The sequence below is a fragment of the Equus caballus genome, chromosome 2 (genome assembly GCF_041296265.1).
Source record: "Equus caballus isolate H_3958 breed thoroughbred chromosome 2, TB-T2T, whole genome shotgun sequence".
NCBI classification, from domain to species: Eukaryota; Metazoa; Chordata; class Mammalia; order Perissodactyla; family Equidae; genus Equus; species Equus caballus.
In genome coordinates this window covers 122,432,084-122,453,138 of record NC_091685.1, presented here as the reverse complement: position 1 = coordinate 122,453,138, position 21,055 = coordinate 122,432,084, and the positions used below count along the sequence as shown (strand labels likewise).

Sequence of the window (21,055 nt, the reverse complement as noted above, 5' to 3'; positions counted from 1 at the left end):
CTTTTGAGAATACTCTTAAAGGAATTAAGCAGATACACTGCCTAAATTATTGAATTTTCATAAATCCTTTTTACTTTGACATCTTTTTTCCAAAAGGAAGAGGAAATGAGACCAAAAAAACCAATCTGCTGTCTGCTCTTTTTGATAGGTTAGTATTTTTACTATTTGACACTTAGTAATTGGTTGTTTTTAATACTGATAAATACTTATAGAAAATACTGGAAAATAACAATTCTTAGCACACTAGAATCAAACCTTAAATTACCTTCTTCTTATCTTGACTTCTCATGGTTATTTACATTTTTGGAGTCTTAGACTTTATAAAGTAAAAAAGTAAGCAAACTCAGTCATTCGGATATCTTGGTTTCAAAAAATGTTTTATTTGACTTTTCTGCTTCCCTTTGTATGTAAGGATTTGGCCTGAAAGCCAAGACTCACTGAAGCGGGCGTCAGGACAACTGCTTGAGTTTCAAGTTCTGCTCATAAAAAAGTGCATGGCCTTGGCCGACCACCTGACTGCTCTGGGCCTCCATTTCCTCAACTACAAAATGAAAATGCTGGATTGATTGCCAAGGCTGCTGTCATCACTAAAATTCTAGGGTTATACCAGAGGAACACAAATTCTCAAATTTTGAAAAAAATGAGAGTAAAAGCATCACAAAATTGTACCAGTTGGATAAAATAACAATAAAGCTTTCCAAGACATGTGCCCCAGTGTCCCAAGACAGATGTTTTCACAGAGAACCTACATTCACTGACCACCTACAGAGAGGGAGGCAGGGGAGATGTTGCCACACTGCGTGCAGCTGAGAAATCCTCCAACGGACGCAGAAAGGACAGGCTTAACCTGATACAGTAAATAAGCCAAAACTGGGTGCCAGTGGTTATGAAACTGTAATTAATAATATTTTGCCAACTTCTCCTTCCTACAGTTTGATGGACGTAAGGAGAAGACAAAAAACATTCTAGGTCTAGCAGAGAAGATTTAAAGACACACAAGCACACACACGCAACCTCCAACTAGACAATCTAATCATTAATTAGGAGGAACAGATGCAGAAACCTAACCAGAACATGAATGACACAGAGCAGCTGAAAGAGACACTTACCAGATTCTCCTCTTCGGCCCCTCTTACCTCGTTTCCCCGGAGGGCCTGAAATACAAAGAATAAATTTTTGAATGTGATCTAACTTTTTTTTTCTGGTTCCAAAATGGCTAGTAAATAATTCCTATACATATTTTATCACTGTTTTTAACTCACAATTTCAAGAAAGGGACCACATATTTGTAAAGGCCAGCACTATCTTTGGTATTTCAACCTAACCCTTAAGCTTCACTTAATTATAAAAGCTACATGAGACCTCTAATCACCTAGTGTTACTTCAGAACACTAAAGATTCGGAATTTTTATTCATCCTGGCTCAATAGCATAAATAAAGAAAGGCTTGCTAAGCAAATTGGTGGTATTGAGATTTCATGTTTCTTAGGAAAATTTCTTTTCTGAAGGTTTCAGTATATTAATAATTAAAAGTCCTAAGTATAAACGACTATAGTTTCTCTTCAGTCAGGTCCATCATGATTCTCTCGAAAATATTTAGTTGGCAGTTAATTAAATGTATATATTAGTAATGGAAATAATCCTTACACATATTTCTATTTTATTAAATGTGAATATATATATATTGGAATTTCCCTAATTGAGAACCAGCTGAGTTAAAATCACATCCTTTTAATTAGAAAGTGTTTAGGTAGTAACTATAGGCCTCATTTGTCTAAGGGGCTAGCTCATTTCTTGTCATGCAATAAATATTTAGTCCTTACAATGATCCCACTACAAAAGTGGAGAAAAAACTCTTTTTTCAGTGTGTTGCCTACAAAGATCACAAAGCTGGTATGTATCAGACATAGCATGAGATTCTGGACATTCACGGCCATTATTTCAAGCCATTATTCTCAGCTATATAATTTCTGCCTTCATTCCCTTGGGTAGGAATAGCTCCCACTGAATTATGGTTCAGGCAAATAGAAGAGAATAATTAGCCCACAATGAGAACTGAGGTCTTATAATATTTGCTGGATGAAAGAGGCCAAGGAAAACACAGAACTGCCTGGCTTTAAAGAATGAGCTGCTAAGGTAGACTGATGACTTCCAAACTCTAGAAAGTTCAGGACACAAGCAGCACAGGCCTTAGCATCCAGCTGACTCTCAGTGTGATCCTGAGCCACCGATTTCCACATGGAAACACCATCACGAGAAATAAAAACATTGGTGGGCTAGTAAGTTTCCCCTCCAGCCATTCCACAGAATGTTTGGCCATCTGTGTTTTGTAAGAGGTTAAAAATAATTAAACAATAAAATTAGTTGAAAATATTAGGAGAAGCAGCTTTACAGCAGAGTCCAGAATGGTCATTAGAAATATTAGGTTTCTTTCTGTATTCTGGAATAAGGAAACATTTTAATCATAATTCAAGGTATTCTTGGCCAGATTGAAAGCAGGAGGAGAATCATATAAATAGGTAAATAAACCCAGTAGGACACTAATAGGTATGAAAATAATATATTTATATACTCTCTCAAACACACACATATATTGACATATTCTGATATTATACAATGTCCTTAAAAGTAGGAATCAGATTTTTTTCTATTACAAAATCACTTAAACTAAGAAGTATTTAGCAACTACTGTAACTTATGATGTCTGCAGTCTGCACAGTAGGGGTTATAGGGCCTGTATAAGATGTATACCTGCCATAAAGAGGCAAAGAAGTTGAGAAGATTAAAATATTACACATGAAAAATTGTTGGTAGCATGTTGTGAAGATGAACAATGAATTTATGCTCTGATTTGTTCCTTCTACTCAAAACACATGGTCAATTATAAAAAGAGAAAAGGTATTTAGAAGAATTTGTATACAAAAAAGAAATGGGCATGTCCACAGGCCAGAAATGGACCAAAAAGCAAAGTGGAGAGCAGTGATAAAACCATGAGCCTGCTGAACTCCAGTTCTAGAAGTAGGAATGGCGGCCACAAGTACTATTCCTGAAGAAGACACACACAAAAGTTCTCTAACCAGAGCCAGACTCACTTCTTCAAGCCAGCAGCTTAGAAGTGCTGAAGACCTTGGTCTCTGGCTTAGTGACTGAAGAATACAGACATGATCTCTCAGTCAGAAAAGGAAGTAAGGATCTGCTGGTTTGATGCCTAACTCTATGATATCCCCAACACAACTCAGAGACCGGAGTCCTGAAATGCCACTTTTAAGATTAGTCTTGTCTAGAAGGCTGGGGGGTCAGCTAAAGACCAACACAGAATGGTTAGGTAAAAAAGGGTGAGCACAGAGGAAAGAAAGGCAGACACACAGAGAGAAAACTACACCAATAATAATAATAATAATACCTACTACTCATACTGAGTATACAAACCAAAATTCTAAAACACACGAGGAAATCTAATGCTAAGAAAGGCAGCACTCACAAGAGGATCATGAATTCTGTCCAGGTATTAATTTTAAGAAATCATCAGACAAAGGTCAGTATGTTAATCATGCTTTAAGAGATAAATGAAGAAGTAACACTCATTAAAGAGCAAAGGATTTTAAATTTAAACAGCAAAGAAAAAAAGAACAAATGGACTTGAAAGAGAACCCTTAAGAAATCTTGAAAATGAAAAATACAGTCATTGAAATTTTTTTAAAAGATAAATTAATTAAATGCTAGCCTGGATATGGCTGAAGAGAAAATCGAGGTAAGAGATGCAGAACGCAGCCCAGAGAGACAGAGCCAATATCTGTTTATCTATATCTATCTATCTACCTACTATAGTCTGAATGATTGTGTACTCCCAAAATTCATATGTCAAAATTCTAACCCCCAAGGATGATGGTATGAGGAGGTGGGGTCTTTGGGAGGTGCTTAAGTCGTGAGGCTAGAACCCTCATGAATAGGATTCATGCTCTTATAAAAGAGAACCCAGAGAGCTCTCCAGCCCTTTTCACCATGTGAGGACACAGTGAGAAGGCACGAGCTATGACCCAGGAGGGCCCTCACCCAAAGGCGACCAGGCTGGTGCCTTGATCCTAGACCTCCAGCCTCCAGAACTCTGAAAAACTGTTTATAAGCCACCCAGTCTGTGATATTTTGTTAGAGAAACCAAACAGACTAAGACACTATTGATTGATCAATCGATCTATCTATAAGAGGCAAAATTTAACCATCGAAAGGAGAACCCAAAAAAAGTGATAGAGAAGCCTTTGTTTAACAGATAATAGATGAGAATTTTCCAGAATTGAATACAAGAGTCCTAAGATTGAACTCATACTCTGAGTGGCAAGTAAAAATAAATCACACTTAAACTTAGGAATATTCAAGGATAAAGAGAAAATGTTAGGACCTACCAGAGGGAAGACTACAGTGGGTGGTACTTAGACTGACCACTGTCTCACCCACAATGAAGGTGCCAGAAGGGCCCAGTCCTGAGTTTTATGACAAGTCTTAGAAGTCTATAATTATTATTTGTTTATTGGAATTAGTTTATTTGTCATCTTCCCCCTGAAGCATGTTCCTTTTAAATAGTAGAATTTATCAGACAAAAAGAATAAATTGCATAAATGTTTAAAAATTGTTTGAAATAATTTTTTAAAGATAGATTATGAAAAAGTGATCAAAGAAACAATAATATCTTTTGAAGAAATCAAAACATGAACATGTCTACCTTAAACATTCACTCAGAAGACTTCAAGAAATGAAACAAATGCTGCCGCGAAGCTGCTCGTTATGTTGAGAACTGAGAAGGAATAGGATCTAAGACAACGGAAAACTTGGCAAGACAGATATCTATTGAATATGATAAAGTTTTACAAAGAATGTAATAATATTTGAGAGAGAAAATGAAGCCAACTAAGTTATGAGAAGATGGGAATCTAAACTTTATAGGATTTACAAAGAAAACACTAGATTTGAGAAGAGCATGTTATAATTACTACAGGAAACAGAAGATTGGAGTGAGCATTATTCTGAGGTTAGTAAACTAATAAATTATACAAAACTCTCAGGAGGACTTAGATAAAGATATTTCTTACAAAGAGAATAAATAGAAGTTTTGAAGATGTCTACTGTGCAGATGAGAGTATTTGATATTGCTTCTGCATTTAAGGGCAAAATAATAGAAAATGGTACGGATGGGATGAATTTGACAATGGATAGCTGGCAAGTCACCAGAGTGAGAAGATGAGAAATCAAAAGAGACAAATGAGAGATGTTTCCCAAGCAAAACCAATGTGAACAATAGTTGGAAAAGATAGCGACCGTTTCCATTCCAAACTGAGCAGTCAAGTATCAGCCAGGCGTGAGCTGTAAGAACAAATACAGAAGCTGGAACCTGATTCTTATTCACTGAATTTGGCCAGATCCTTGCAGCAGAAATTCTCAGTGAATTCTATCAGCAGAAAGACATGACTCTGCAAAAGACAGTGGTTCAAGAATATGAATGGGAAGAGAAAAAGCAGAAGCTATCAGCAACAGAGGAAGTGAAAACTTATGAGCAGAGTATTCATGAAAGGAAGAATGAATTACAGAAAACAGAGGAAGGCTATAAAACCACATTGCTCTTCACGATAAGAAAATTCATGACAAGTGGTACTGTTCATGCTTCGAAAACAGTTTTTGCTTGAAAGATGATGCAAACTGTCAGCCTGAGAGAGTTATCAGTAAAAATTAGGCATAAGGGTAATGCTTTAAAGACTAGTGTTGACAAACCCAACTGCAGACAGACCCAGGTCATCAAACCACATCAGAGCCAGGTGTCTTAAGCCAGGCCAGCTCTTTTGGCCCACAACTAATATTGTTGGAACACTCTACTCCTCACTAATGATGAACACACCTGTGATAAGGCTCTTCTCTAAGGTTAGATACGTGCTTAGAAGTAAACATATGCCTTACACGGGCCTTCCTGTGGTCTTGGGGGTGGTTGTTATTGCAAATATCTGGATTACCTTATCTGGCTTATCAGATAAATTACCGAAACCTATCAATTCTACTCCTATTACTTGAATCTGTTCACTTCTCTCCACTCCTATAAGTATTTCAAGGCTGAGCTTAAATGTAACCTTTCTGGGTACTCTGAAAAGAGATTTTTTTTACTGGAATTTTATTTATATTTTTAAAACATTTTTACCTCTTATAAACACTTACAATTAAACACACACAAAGCATTCAAGAAAGCTTCAAAATTCATAATCAGCTGGGTGTTTTGTTTTGTTATTACCTCATGCTTCCTATTTCAACACACATTTCTGGTTTTGTCTGCTTTTTGGAGATCAGAAATCATGTGGATAGAAACAAAGAGAAGAAATCAACTTAAAATGGATTAAAGACTTAAACATAAGAAGTGAAACCATAAAACTCCTAGAAGAAAGCATAGGGAAAAAAGTCCTTGACAGTGGTCTTGCCAATGACTTTTTGGATATGACACCAAAAGCACAGTAACTAAAGCAAATGTAAACAAGTAGAACCACATCAAATTAAAAAGCTTCTGCATAGCAAAGGAAATCATCAACAAAATTAAACAAACTTACAGAATGGGAGAAAGTATTTGCAAAGTATATATCTGATAAGGAGTTAATATCTAAAATATATGAAGAACTCATAAACTCAATAGCAAAGAAACAAATAACTGGATTTAAAAATGGGCAAAGGATCTGAATACATATTTCCACAAAGAAGACATCCAAATGGCCAACAGTTGTGCGAAAAAGTGCTCAACATCACTAACCATCAGAGAAATACAAATCAAAACCACAATGAGGTATTACCTCACACCTGTTAGAATGGTTGTTACCAAAAAACAAAAGACAACAAGTGTAGGTGAGGGTGTGGAGAAAAGAGAACTCTAGTACACTGTTGCTGGGAATGTAAATTAGTGCAGCCACTATGGAAAACAGTATGAAGGTTCCTCAAAAAATTAAAATTAGAAATACCATATGATCTAGCACTTCTGGGCATTTATCCAAAGGAATTCACATCAGGACCTCGAAGAGATACCTGCACTCCCATGCTCATTGCAGCATTATTCACAATAGCCAAGACATGGAAATGGCCATCCACGATGAATGGATAAAGTAAATGTGGTATATAGATACAATGGAATATTATTCAGCCTTAAAAAAGAAGGAAATCCTGACATTTGCAACAACATGGATGGACCTAGAGGATATTATGCTAAGTGAAATAAGCCAGACACAAAAAGACAAACGCTATATGATCTGATTTATATGTGGAATCTAAAATAGCCAAATTCAGAGAAGTAGAGAATAGAATGGTCACTACCAGGGGCTGGGGGAAGGGGGAAATGGGGAGGTGATGATCACATGGTACAAAGGTTCAGTTATAAAAGATAAATTCTGGAGCTCTGCCACACAGCATAACGCCTATAGCTCACAATACTGCGCTGTACACTGAAAATTTGCTAAGAGGATAGATCTTATGTTAGGTTTTCTTACTTCCAAATAATAATAATAATGATAATAAAAGGAGCAGGAGGAAACTTTGGGAGGTGATGGATATGTCTATGGCCTTAATGATAGAGATGGTTTCATGGATGTATACTTATCCCCAAACTCATCAAGTTGCATATATTAAATATGTACAGCTTTATACATGTCAACTATACTTCAATAAAGTGGTTTTAAAAAAAAGAAACATAGTGAAGGCTCATGGCCTAGGTGATTGGGCTTACATGTGTTGTTATAAAAACCTGAGAACAGGGAGAAACGTAGCCACTTTGTTGCCAGTATGACCTAATGGTCACTAATGACCTGGGTCATTTGAGAATTAATTCCTGACTGAATTTCCCTGAAAGAAGTAAAGAATGCATATAAAGGCGCAAAATGGGAGCTCAATAAATATCAGCTTCCTCTTTTGCTCTATTCATATTTTCTTTTTGTATTTAGTCAATAGTGATAATGTATTCGAGTATTTGACAAGAAATGCTGAATATGGATGTGAATAAGATTGTGAGAGATTAACATTACCTTCCAATTGTAACAGTCAAAGAGGCAGTTTAGTATAAAGAAAAGAATATGGAAGTGTTAAAAGAATTACAGGTTTTCACTACTGTGTAAATTAAGCTAACTTCCAATTATCCTCTTTGATTTTTGTCTGCTAAAAGATCTAATAAATGAAAATACCCTACCACATTTATATGATTATTGTGAGGATGAAAATTGTAAAGTGCTACATACGTATGTTAAATGACTGTTTCCTTCATCTCTCATTAAGGCATTGATGCTTAGTAAACTATTTCCTTGTCATATTACTGTCATATTCCTCAATAAAAATAGTAAGACTTCTAAACAGTTTGACACATTCTAATAAAAAGCTGAAACGTCTTGGTTTCCAAAAAGCAAAGATCCAGAATTCTGTTGGCAGAAACACAGAAAACGTTAAGGCAAAGGAAAGAGCAGGAGATAGAACCTGTGGTCAGCGAGGGCAAGAGTGAATGAGAAGCAGCGGGCAGATGGAGAAGACCCCTGTGCAGATGCACGCTGCGGGACGGAGGCCAAGAGGAGAAATGTGTGCAAACCTAGGACGCCCCTCCACCCCAACCCATCCAGGAATAGGTCTCCAACAGCTGCACACGGCTCCTGGGAGGGAGGGGTCAGACTGGGCACAGAGGAGATCATCCTTTCTGAGCCACCATCCCCAATCCTCCAGCTACTCTCCGAAGACTAAACCAGGTTTACCTTCAGATCTTCCGGATTAACCTTACGAGAAGGCAGAGGTTAATTTCAGAGCCTTCCCCAAGTCCGCCCACCTGCCTGCCTGCTTAATGCCTGAAATTCTTTTAACATGGACCAAAGCCTTTTATTCCACAGTTAAAAGTAGAAGGCTTAAACAGCAAATACCTGGTAGAAGTAGAATGGTAGCTAATTTTTTTTTTTTTCCTTACTCATAAAATGTCTTCCACTACAAAATACCCAGCAGGCTATACAGCCCAAAAGTTTCCACACTGGGCTTCATACGGGACTCTCAGAGGAGCCCCTATTTGCCATATTGAATTGCAGCCACTTGCAGTCAAAGTTCGTTGGCTAAAGTAAGTTTATAACCAATGATTCACATCCCTGCAAAGATAACATTGAGGCCAAGAGGGATGAAAATAACCCTCAGAGGGTCCCCTGCACAGCAGATACCAGCTTCCTGGTTCCACACACAGTGCTCTGCAACTTACCACGCTCCCTCTCATTTTCCAACCCAGGCTCCACAGTCTGAGCTGGACACAACCAGCCCAAGCTTTCCAGACTGCTGCACTTGGTCAACGGCCTGCCTCCTATTTCTATACAATGGCTACTTGGTCAGATGGATGACTGCTACTTGCTACAGTCTCCCACTGGACTGTAGGCTCTGGAGGGTAGGGACTCTCCTGCTCATCCTTCTATCTCTAGCAACTGGCGTGGGCTTGATCACCCCATGCCCTTAAAGGAACACTGCCCTCGGGCTCTTTGATGCGTGTCAACACTATTTCATACCATGTTAACTTTCGAAAGAAATAACTTTCTTTATTCGGGAGATTTATTTCCCAAGATATTTTAATCAGCATGTACTCCACTAAATGTAACATAGGCTTCTTTGTCTTAAATATCTTTTCTGCGTATGTATTTGTTTCAAACCTCAAGTTTCTAATCTCCATGGAATGTCAGTTTATGAAAGTTAATCATAATAAATAATAGGTAATAATTTAAGTTTACAATAGCCAAGCTCCATAACTCTCACTATAGAGTATTATTCAGATATAGTTTTTATTTTAAAGGCAATGCGTTCAATTGAAAAGTTGTAAAAGTATTCCTCCTTTATGTTACTAAAGTGGTAAAAAATGTAAAACTTAATAGTTGTTATTAAAAATAGTTCATTAGCATTTTAGTTATAAACAACAAAAGTAAAGTTGTTAAATTTTTATTTTCGTATCCTAACCAGGCCATGTCATAATTTTAATAAGGCTATGAATACCTATAATGTACTGGCCCCCTAACATAAGTAATTAGACTTGTTTTGTCAAATTCCTAGAGGGAATTTTAAAAATCAAATAAAATACCAAATCATTAAAGTAATTTTATGAATACTCCTTTCATAAATATGCATTTTTCTAGCTTTTATACCAGGGACTTTTTGATAATTTCAAGCAAAATTTATGAAACAGAAAGTATGTAGAGAAATTATGTCCAATGAATGGAGATAATGTGACTCACGGAAGGTATAACGAGAGAGAAAGAGAGAAAAGAACTCACTTCAGTGGCTTATAATTGGAGCGCACCAACAGTGTGCACATTGGCCACCTTAAGCCAACTGGGTGGATATATGGATGTGTGCACTGGTTTAAATGTAAAATGCAGTGCTTCCTTGGGATAGTAGCCAAAATGGTTTAAAAAGCACTGGTTTAGAAGAAAATAGGCTCGTTATTCCAGACTACGCTTCTCATTAGGAGAGTTCTTAAGCAGCAAGCCACGCCTTTCTGGCAAAGTATGTTATCTTTCTCCCGAAGTACATTGAGAGCAGGACTCTTGTTTTATCTACTTCTATATTTTTCCAGTTTTAATGATTTCTATTGAAGTACTTAAAATAAATACAAGTAACTTCCATCAGAATTGCAGTGACTCTAATTCTCAACACTACTTGATCATTAGAGTTATTTTTAAATTGGGTGAGTTCCTATTCCTCGCGGAGAGAGGCCACTGGGCCAAAAGTGCCTTCGAAACCTTCTTCCCAGTTATCTCCATGTTAGTTCAGTTCTAGCTGGTGCTAGGTTTAAATGAAGCATTTCAAGTTTACCCAAGATTTCACTGATATTTCTAAATTTTGTAACTATGGAAAAACGATGATATTTACAAGAAAACTGGAGTCTCTCCAAGAACATACTGGAAAACTACTGCACTTAAACAATAAGACAAGGGGGTTTCCCAATCGAGTGCAAGGAAATATTTTCTGGGATTTATGTAAATTCTGTGTTTCCGGAAATGGAATTCCAGCAAATGAGGAGTTGTCTTTATTGCTGTTTTCAATATTTAGATAATAAATATAGAATATTCAACAGAAACTGTTGACGACTACAAACAGCCCGGTGTTGCCGGTCATTGACTTTAATGAGGTCTGATGTGGCACAGTTGTTATTTCTATCATTCTTCTCCCACACATAACGTGTTTCATTATTGTGGTACTAGAATGTTTAACCCATGATCCTACAGGGGATTTGTCATGACAGCTTTCTTTATTTCTACTTGCAGGGGCGGGGGCTGCAAGATGTCAGAGTAGGGGTTGGGAAACAGGAAGGATGTGTTTCTCCATGAGATTGTATGCTATACAATAAGAGTGGTTATTATATGTACAATGTAATATATTAATGTGAAAAAAGAAGTTTAATTCCCCAGTTTGCAGAAAATTTTAAATGAGCCTTCTAGATTCCGTGTCTCTAATGGAATGTAGAGTGCTAAACAGCTCTTTGAAAGATAAAGAGAATTTTTAAACTAACAGAAAAAAATAACAAGATCAATGGTTGAATGTAGTTTGCCACGTTCTCAATAAATTAAAAAATGTTAATTTTTAATTTATCAGAGATTGAAACAATTTTCCTTATAGGAAATGTGGGGAAAGTGGGCCAATGGTAACTGGATTTGTTTTCCTTAATGGCTGTGCAATATCTCAAGCTTTTGCCAAATTGCTGACAGATGAGTTGAACACAGCAGCACCTCATACACCATTCCACACACGTAAATGGCCCACATGTCTTTAAGCTGGTGCTAAATTAATTATTAAGCCTGTGTTTTGCCAAAATTAGTCACCAATAGGAAAAATAATCATAACAGGACTGGTTTGACACTGAAAATTAGTGAAAGAAAATGAGAAAACAAAAAGTGCAGGTGAAACCATCCAAAGAGGATAGGATCCTTCAGAGGGAAGGGCAAGGCAGGAGTCGAGACCTGAGGGAACAACAGGCAGGCCTGAGTGTGTCATTGTGGCACGAGGGCGGGAGGGAGAGGAGAAGAGGCTGTCCCTGGAAGTCAGAGAACCTGATGGCCCCACAGAGTCATGGCAGAAAAACACAAAATACGAGGACATAATAAAAGAGATAAGGATGATGGTTAATATTTGTGAGTGCTCATCACCCATCTGGCACTGGGCTAAGCACCTCCATGCATCGTTTCTTTTCCTTACACTAGGTGTGTGATCTCAATACAGTTCTGTAAGGTGATGATTAGATAGGTTAAGTGACTTGCTCAATGTCACACATCTAGCAAGTGGTGGGTTGGGGATTTATACCCAGACAGTCTGACTCCTGAATTGTAAAGTCTAAAACTAAAGATGTGCTCATTTACGGAGCACAGAGTGGATCCCTCTGTTTCCTGGTACACACACACAGAACTACCATTAAGCGAAAGAGAAGCTGTAAATAAACCTTGAAAGAATAGGTTCAGGAGTATTTCTGAAGGCCTCTGTTTACGATTCTAACTTATAGGCTTACTTTTAGCTTCTCATTTTAAATGTAAAATAATCACAAGAAATTACTGGCCAAAAGTTAATTAACTTTTATTTTACAAAGCTAAAAAGGGGCCATTCTCTCTTCATACACTGAAAACACTCATGGTCCCCCAGGGATGTGTGATTCACACATATTGTGTACACACTCAGTTAACCTACTCTTACATGCTGCACCCCAGTTTTGTTTTTTGAAATTTTATTGATGGTAAGAACACTTAACATGAGAACTATCCTCCCAACAAATTTTAAGTGAACAATACAGTACTGTTAACTGTAGCATGCACACCAGTTTTAACAAGTCTGTTACATATAAGTATACAGAACAAGCCAAAAAGAAAAACACTGATCTTTCAGAAATGAGGTATAGTGTCTGTTTTGTTCACTATTGTACTCTCAGTACCTGGTAAAAAATTAAATGTTAGTTAAATAGATGACTATTTTTTAAAAAGCTGAAATAATAACAACAATTTTGTAGTATTTCTTCTGGTTAAGAAACAAAAACAGCAGAGTACTATTTTTGAAATCAGCTTATTAAAAACAAGACAACAGGCCCCAAATGGAGTCGCTTATGCTAAGCCCCATGTCACGAAACAGAGGCTTGACTTGATTACAGTTTTGGCCCTCCCAGAAATGGAATCCTAAACCAGTCACTCAGCAATCACCTGATCAGCACTAGTTAAGTAACCTGGCTGATAGAACCCTGCCATCCCCTGAAGGAAAGTGACCTTGCTGTAACCAACCCGCTTTTTCCCCCAGCAGAACTTCCTTGTTCCTGCTCCCTTCTGCTTATAAGAGTCTTTCATTTTGCACAGCTCCTCAAAGCTCCTTTCTGCCTGCTGGAATGGATGTTGACTGATTCATGAATCATTGAATAAAGCCAATAAGATCTTAAAATTTACTCAGTTAATTTTGTTTTGTAACAAGCCATAGGGACATATGTTTGAAGCTGACTCTCAACACCCTAGCTGTGTGACTTTGGGCAGATTAACCTTGTAGAATCTGTCTCTTCATCTACAAAATGCAGGCTACCTGAGATAGTTTGGATCTTTGCTCCTCGGCTTTGAATTCTTCCTAGTCTCTCTCAAGTCCATCTGCATACAAGTACTAGGGTAGTCGTTTTAATATATTGTCATTATGCAATCCCCCTGATGAATAAGCTTCCACATAAATAGGGAGAAAGTACTTCTTGGTCCAACAGACAAGATTTTCCCACTAGGAAAACCTCACCCCACTATTTCTCAACCCCAAGTCTCCAGGCCACGTAAGAGTCTCTTTTTCCTAAGCCGTGGTCTTTCATCATTCTTGTCCTCTCCTGGCTTAAATTTAATTTCAAGAAGATAGGATAGAGAAGTGACAAGCCTTTCTTGCCATGCATTTGGCACATTTTCTCCACCAATCTTTTTTCCCAACATATTCATGAATTGATTCTGCTGTGATATAAACTCTGCCTTCTTGCAGAATAGCACTACCAGCTTAATAAACATTTTAAGAGATTTGTTAAGTAAAAGTCCACCATTCTCTTTTACCAAATAGAAATGACATTTCATACTTTAAATCATAGTTTAGACAGAGCTGTTATTTGCCTATATAAGGAACTAATTTTCTCAATGCCATGATGTATTCGAAATGTCATATGTATGAAAAGTGCCTTACAAAATGTCAAATTATCTTATTAAACTAACTGAGAACAAAACGCAATGCAGGTTAGGATAATAGTTGGCCTCTCATAGCAATGCTAATATAGGTGATCTTCACCAGAAAATCAAGTCCCATTTGGTCATTAAAAAAGATACCTGGAATCTCCTTACCACCCCACAGAATTTCATTGCCGCCTTCTAAATAAACACAGTTGTTTCCTTACAGTTAAATCTCAGATTTATCCTGACAGGCAAATTCCCTAGAACACAAAAACATTGTGAGTAGATTTCTATGGATAAACTATTTCCCCATATGATTTCACAATAATGCTGGCACTTTACCGCTGCTATATCCATCACACAGCAAGCACACATTTTCCAATGAAACCATAGAAGGGCCAATCCAAGACATACGGTTCTAACTTTGGAAGTCAAGTTTCCTTTCTATGTTTTATAGGAACTAATACAAAGTTAAAAAAAAAAAAAAAGAAAGGCTTTTATTTCTGTAGACACACACTCTCAGAGCCTTAAATAATAAGGGAAGCATACACCACAATCTAATTGGCTTTCTATCTGGCATCTTTTGTTCTAACCAAGATGGAACTTCAAAGCACAGCAATGTTTGGATGTGTGTCAGGCCAATAAGCAACATGTCCAAGGCCTAACTACAAGTGCCAATCACCTTTAAGGGACTTATGAAAGCCCCTGGTAAGGCAGCCCAGGAGCTCTGGACCTAACTACCAGGGGTGAAAGTTCAAGAGTTACAACTTTAGGTTATGAAGGAGACAGTAATTTCCAAGTAGAATTTGAGTTCTTTGATTTTGCAACTTGCTCTCATAAGAGCTTTTCACAAAAATAGAAACAGTTTAAAACGGGCATTTTATTATGATACTAGGTAGCACTGGAGGGAAAATCTTCAAGGGAAATATTAACTCTGGTAAATATAGAAGGAACTGTGATGCTCAGAAACGGAATTGGTACGATGAAATCCATTTTATGCTCCTTAGTAAAATGACATATTCTTCATGTATCGATAAGTGGGCTCATTAGGTATCTTTCAAAACATAAAAGAAGGTGTCTTGAATAAGACAATTGTATTATATAAGTAAAATAAATTTCTTAGACAAAGAGCTTTGTGTAAAATGTTCAATAGAATAAATTTTCATTCAGTTATTCTCCATATCTATATTTGAGTGTGAACAAAAATGAGGAAATCAGGATCTTAATCCATTTTGACACTAGCTATATTCCATCCACATGCATATTTGTGAGTACGTATGACTTAATCAGGTCATACATCATTAATCATTCTCCATATTCAGCCTCCTCACTACACAATCATTATTAAGAAATTCTTAAGTTCTACTGGTAAGCTTTGAAGTTAGTTGTTAATATTCAGCATGAAAAAGGATTCCTATAACTAAATCACCTAGATACCTAATTGAATTAGATTGTTCTCTGAATGTATCTAAACCAGTTGTTGATTTTTAAAATATTTTAAGTCAAAGAATAGGCAAGAATGCCCTATGCTATCAACAGTGCGTATGGATGGTTTCTCTCTGAAAAGATCTCATGATCTTGTTGGACACACAAGGCCTAAAACAAAAACAAGTAAAGGACAATATTTGCCAGCATATAACACAGTGTTATACTATACATGCCACTGATTCTACCACAGAAGCTCAGAGAAGAGAATTGGGAGAAGATTCTCAGAGAGGTGAAACTTTAGCTTGCCATAAAAGGGTAGGTAAGAAGAGGATGAGGCAGGATATGGAGTAAGGCACGAACAAGCACAGCCAGCCATGTGCACTGCAACTAACCATGAGACAAGCTGCATGGGAGCAGAAATTTTTGTTTGAAACAAGATTGGATAAGTAAGTTGGGTCTAGATAAGAGAAGGCCTCAAATGGCAGGAGAAGAAGTTAGGAAGTTCTTCAATGGGTAATAGGAAGCCACTGTAGATCGAGAAGTAAGATAAGGACATGAAGAAAGTGGTATTTTGGGAGCACTAACCCGGCAGAAGTTAGCAAAGTCAATCACAAATCTCCTACAAAAGTTAAGGCATAAAGTGATAGAAAACATAGTGGCAATGGGGACAAAAATTAGATACTGAAAGTAATTTTGATAAGAAGAATCAAACCTGGAGGCTTAATTGGATGGAGAGGATGAACAGCCAAGGTTGAAAGTTAAAGATGACTCCAAAGATGGGAGCCTTATAGAACAAAAACTTGGTGGGACTATTTATATATTTTGGGTAGATAAAACAAAATGCCCCTCTATCATTAATATAACACTCAGATGTCAACCTTGAGCCTTGGAAATGGTATCAGAATATTGGCATGTTAATAGGAATTAGATTCTCTGCAGAGTCTGCATTTCTTCAGACCTTTAACAATTGAAGGTGCAAGCCCCAAAACGTGGAAAACATTGCTCTTGTATTTGGAGATCTATAGCATTCAAGGTCAGTTTCACAGACATAATCAAAAAGTTCCGCCCAAGTAAAATGGATGAAACTTGGTGATGATATTACAGAACCTGTAACAACAAATCACAAAGCTGAGGCCAGAACTATTAGGGTAATTTACATCTTTCTATTGATTTCCTTTATAATCTGTGAAATACTTTCCAATATTTCCACTCGCATACAGTGAGTTAATTCAAGAATTCCATCAGTGGAATATTGATTTGAATCATCCCTGAAATAAAGAGATGGCAGGATCCATGGTTTGAGAAACAGAGAAATCCTAAGCTTTATTGTCAAGTTTTTTAGAATCTTAGACTTATGTGTAAAATGAAAAGATTGTACTAGAGCACCTTCAAACAATATGCATCTATGAGCAGCAAAAGAAAATAATTCACTTCCTAACAAATGGCCACACCTGCTCTCTGGTACCTACAAAATTAGTAACTCTAGGTCCACAAAAGTAAATACTAGAATGCTAGTCAAGTCTGTTGATTTCCCACCAAATAGGCAGGCACATCATTAAGTGGGTAGAATATCACAGCTACTGCCATATTTTCCTGTATCAAGCGTGGAGGTCCTGCCTTGAGGAGGTAGAAAAGGCAGAGCCAGAGCAATGGGGTATCTAAAGCAATGGCAGGGAGGTCAGCCAGAGCCCACAGTTCTTTGGCTTTTCAGAACTGTGGCAAGAACTAGGCAGTGGCAATGAATGACAGCAATGAGGTCTGCCTCTGCCGGGCTCATCTAGCCCCTAGAACTGATGGCTGCAGCTGAGAAATTCCATCGGGATTGAGGAGGGGAAGTGCCCAGGGCATGATGCAGGCACACAAATCCCTCTGGAGTCATAACCATTCGGCCTGAGTACACACAATCGTGAAGCGCAGTTGTTTGATCTTGCTACACATTCTGCCTCCCTCGGGAAGAAATGTTCGGAAGTAGGAACGCTTCCATTCAGTTGCGTCTCAAATTGGAATAAATGAAGACCCAGTCTTTGTTCAGCTTTGTCAATTACAATCTTACCATAGAAGTTCTACATTCTAGAAGAATGCAGACAATCGTCTTCTACATAAACATTTTGTCATATTTGTTGTGCTATAAAACACTGATGCAATAACCAAATAATGTCAAATGGCTTGTAAATACCTTTTCTGTGCTTTGTAGAAGTGTGTACGTGTTTCAAGAGTAAGTTTCTTCTCAATTTGATTCCTTACTTCTATCCTATTGGGTGAAATAACCAATAATATCTAATACTAATCAAGAGGAAATCTTAAAAAGATAACTGCTGAATAACCTCTATTTTTATTTAAAGACTATCTCTAGTTTGGTCATTAAGCCTAGATTTTTGAGCCAAGATTGACAAGGCCTTCTTTATGACAACAGATTAAAGTATTCACCGTATGGCAAGGTTTTCATTTCACTACAGCAACCAATGATGAAATGCAATATGGTCAGATTAAAGGTGGTATATAACTACCCTTTTGTAATAGTAATATCTTTGGTGAACCCACACATGTTATCAGTCATTTAAATCCAGAACCTCAAGCTGAACAGAATCCCATCAAAGTCTTTGCATGTCCCACCTGCCCTAGGGTGACACATACATCATTTGAAGCAAAGCTTAGTGACAGCTGCAGAAATGTACTCAATGAATTTAAAATAGACAGCAATCTAGAATAATAGTGATGGAAATATCTGGACGTTCACTTTTAAATGAACTGTAACACTCCAAATTCAGAGCTCATTTGCAGCTGGTACACATTGGCACTGCCACACTGGTTATTAGCCAGTTTTGAAGGCACCCAGTCCCCCGACCCAAGCACCTCTCCACTTAACACCCTGTCCATCCTAGACTCTTCCTTGAAGCCCCTGTCGATCTCCACACAGAATAGGTACTAAAGGAGGAGAGTCCTGGCCCGGCAGGAGATCTCTCACTCTATTCCAGTATTGAGGCTGGTGTCCATTCTGATTTGTTGGTGCCTCCATCATACTGCTTGATCAATATTTTGAATACCACCCTGCCCACCTCTATCATCATTATAGCACTTATCATGCTGTATTGCAATTATTCCTGTACAAGTCAGCTTCTGCCTACTCAAGTTCTTGAAGGCAGGGAATCAGTCTAATTGATCTTTGAGCCCTAGTGCCTAGGACAATAATACAGTATTAATAGACGTTTGGTGAATCTATGAATGAATGAGCTATAAAATTCAAATTTCATCACGTCACTTTGATAGTATAACATTGGCAATAAAATTATTCTCACTTTTGCACAGTATTTGTGATTTCTTATAAGGATTTTCCTACAGACACACGTGGCCGTTAAACTTTCTTTGGCTTTTACAGAGTAAAGATGAACTACAGATCCCAAGAGATCCCTCCTTTGAGTTAGTTATGCTTTTTATCTTACTCCTGCAACTTTCCAGGACGAGTAGTAAGGTTTATAAGAGACCATCGTATGAGCATGAAAACATAAAAAATGTTTTGCAGATCTCTTTGACTTGACTCACTGTAGAAAGCGTCTTTAGAACTCGCGTTCTTCAAACGTGCACAGGTTTTGAATGTGAGCGGTTCCTGAGGGCCTCCGTCGTGCCCCTGGCCCCTCTCCCCTGCTTTACTGAGCAGCCTCAGCATCTAAACACAGTGTAAGTCTTTGACTTTCAGGGGAAGAAAAATACTGAAAATGTTTTTATCTCCATAGCATTCTATAATTAGAGTTACAGAATGTTTTTTTAATGCTTTGGTGCCAGACAGGAACCCAAATTTTGTTTCATTGCCTTGGGGACCATTTAGGATAGAAGGAAGCACGGTGGAAAAACCTCTTCACAGAGGAATATATTCTCCACCTCCTAGTGAGCAGTTTTTGTTTTCTTTTCTAGGGAGTAGTTGATGTGCTATGTTTAGGCCACACATGAAAGTAATATCTCCCTCCTGAGACTGACTTTGGCTTATGCTGAGTTCTTGGGGCCAAGATTATGGTAATGATTTAAGGAGGGAAAGCAGCAAAATGGAGTAGGAGGAAAAGATGGAAGAAAAGGGATTAGAGAGGTGAAGTTTTTTCCCCAACCTAATTCAACACAATTAAAGTATGTCTTAGGGAATTGGGAGGAGAGTCAGTTCTCAAATAAAACCAAAGATACTGAGATAGCGTCTTCATTATGCGGATGACACTGTGTATTCTTCAGCCTGATACACCAAAGGAATGTCAGAGTCCAATAATAATCTAAAACCAAAAACTTGTCTTCTAAGTTTAGGTGCTATTCTACGAAATACCCAGAAGTCTACTGGGGCACGTGCCGTTGCTTTCGGTGGCTCTTCCAAGGCCAGCTGTGCATATCTTCAGTAGCTTGGAAGCTGGCCAGTGCAGTAAGCCCCATGCTGGACTTGGGAAACTAATCCCTTCTATTATTGCCTTTTCACAGGTGGAACACCTGCCCTTTTCTTTTATCAAGGTCTTCCTAATGACATATTAAAGGCTCCCCAAACTCAACATAACATTTGGATCATTATATTTGAATGAAAAGATAAATGCAATGAAGCAACACTAGTAATGGGTAAGTAGGATATTTAGTCTAAGAGTCCTGTGCACATGTAACAGATTTATCATTTTTGACAGCCAGACTGAAAGGCGGAGGGGGGAAGAGTGAGAGGCAGGAAAGGAGGAAGGAAGAACAGTAGAAAGGAAGGAAGGAAAGATGGATGAGGACACTTTGTGCAAACCAAAGCAAGCACACTTTCTGGGTTCCATGCAAATGAAATATTCATACATACTTATGGCTTTATTTTCTTTTCTGGTGGAAAAAAACAAGAGAACTGGGATTGTCTAGGAGATATTAAAGCTCCTGGCTTCTAAACATTTGAAAACTCGTTTTATTTATTTGTTTATAAAATAGGCATAATGCTACTTACCTTAAAGAACTACATTTTAAAAGACGCAATTTTAAAAAATAAAAGAAAGCTAACTGTATAACAAGAAATTTAGAATATTAAGAAAAGCAGTTTTAGAAAAACCCTCGTTTCCCTAACACAACTATTTTTTGATTTTGGCGCATTTTCATGACCATATATTTGATGTGCTTATTTTATACATACAACATTTTATATCTTCTTTTTTTTTTTTACTTAATCTCACATAATAAGCATTTTCCATATTGCTTCAGTCTTCATAATCATTATCTTTACTCAAAGCTGGTTAAGCAGATGTTTCATTTTAAAGTAAATGACATAATCCTTGATCCTGTGGAACATTTGGTTGCCCACACATTTTGACCATTATTAATAATACCATGATGAACATCTTTGTGGATATGGTTGCTGTGGTCTGAATGTTTGTGTCCCCCTAAAATTCATATGATGAAATCCTAACCTGCAAGGTGACAGTATTAGGAGGTGGGCCTTTGGGAGGTGATTAGGCCCTAAGGGAGGAGTCTTCA

At 37.5% G+C, this 21,055-nt stretch overlaps 1 protein-coding gene across 1 annotated transcript in view; it reads right to left on the bottom strand.

The window, feature by feature from the left end:
* COL25A1 (collagen type XXV alpha 1 chain) overlaps nt 1–21,055 on the bottom strand; it is a 435,527-nt gene that overhangs the window by 198,112 nt on the left and 216,360 nt on the right. The window contains exon 3 of the mRNA XM_070261593.1: nt 1,110–1,154. Within this exon, the coding sequence (XP_070117694.1) occupies nt 1,110–1,154 (45 nt within the window). The remainder of the gene's footprint in view (nt 1–1,109; nt 1,155–21,055) is intronic.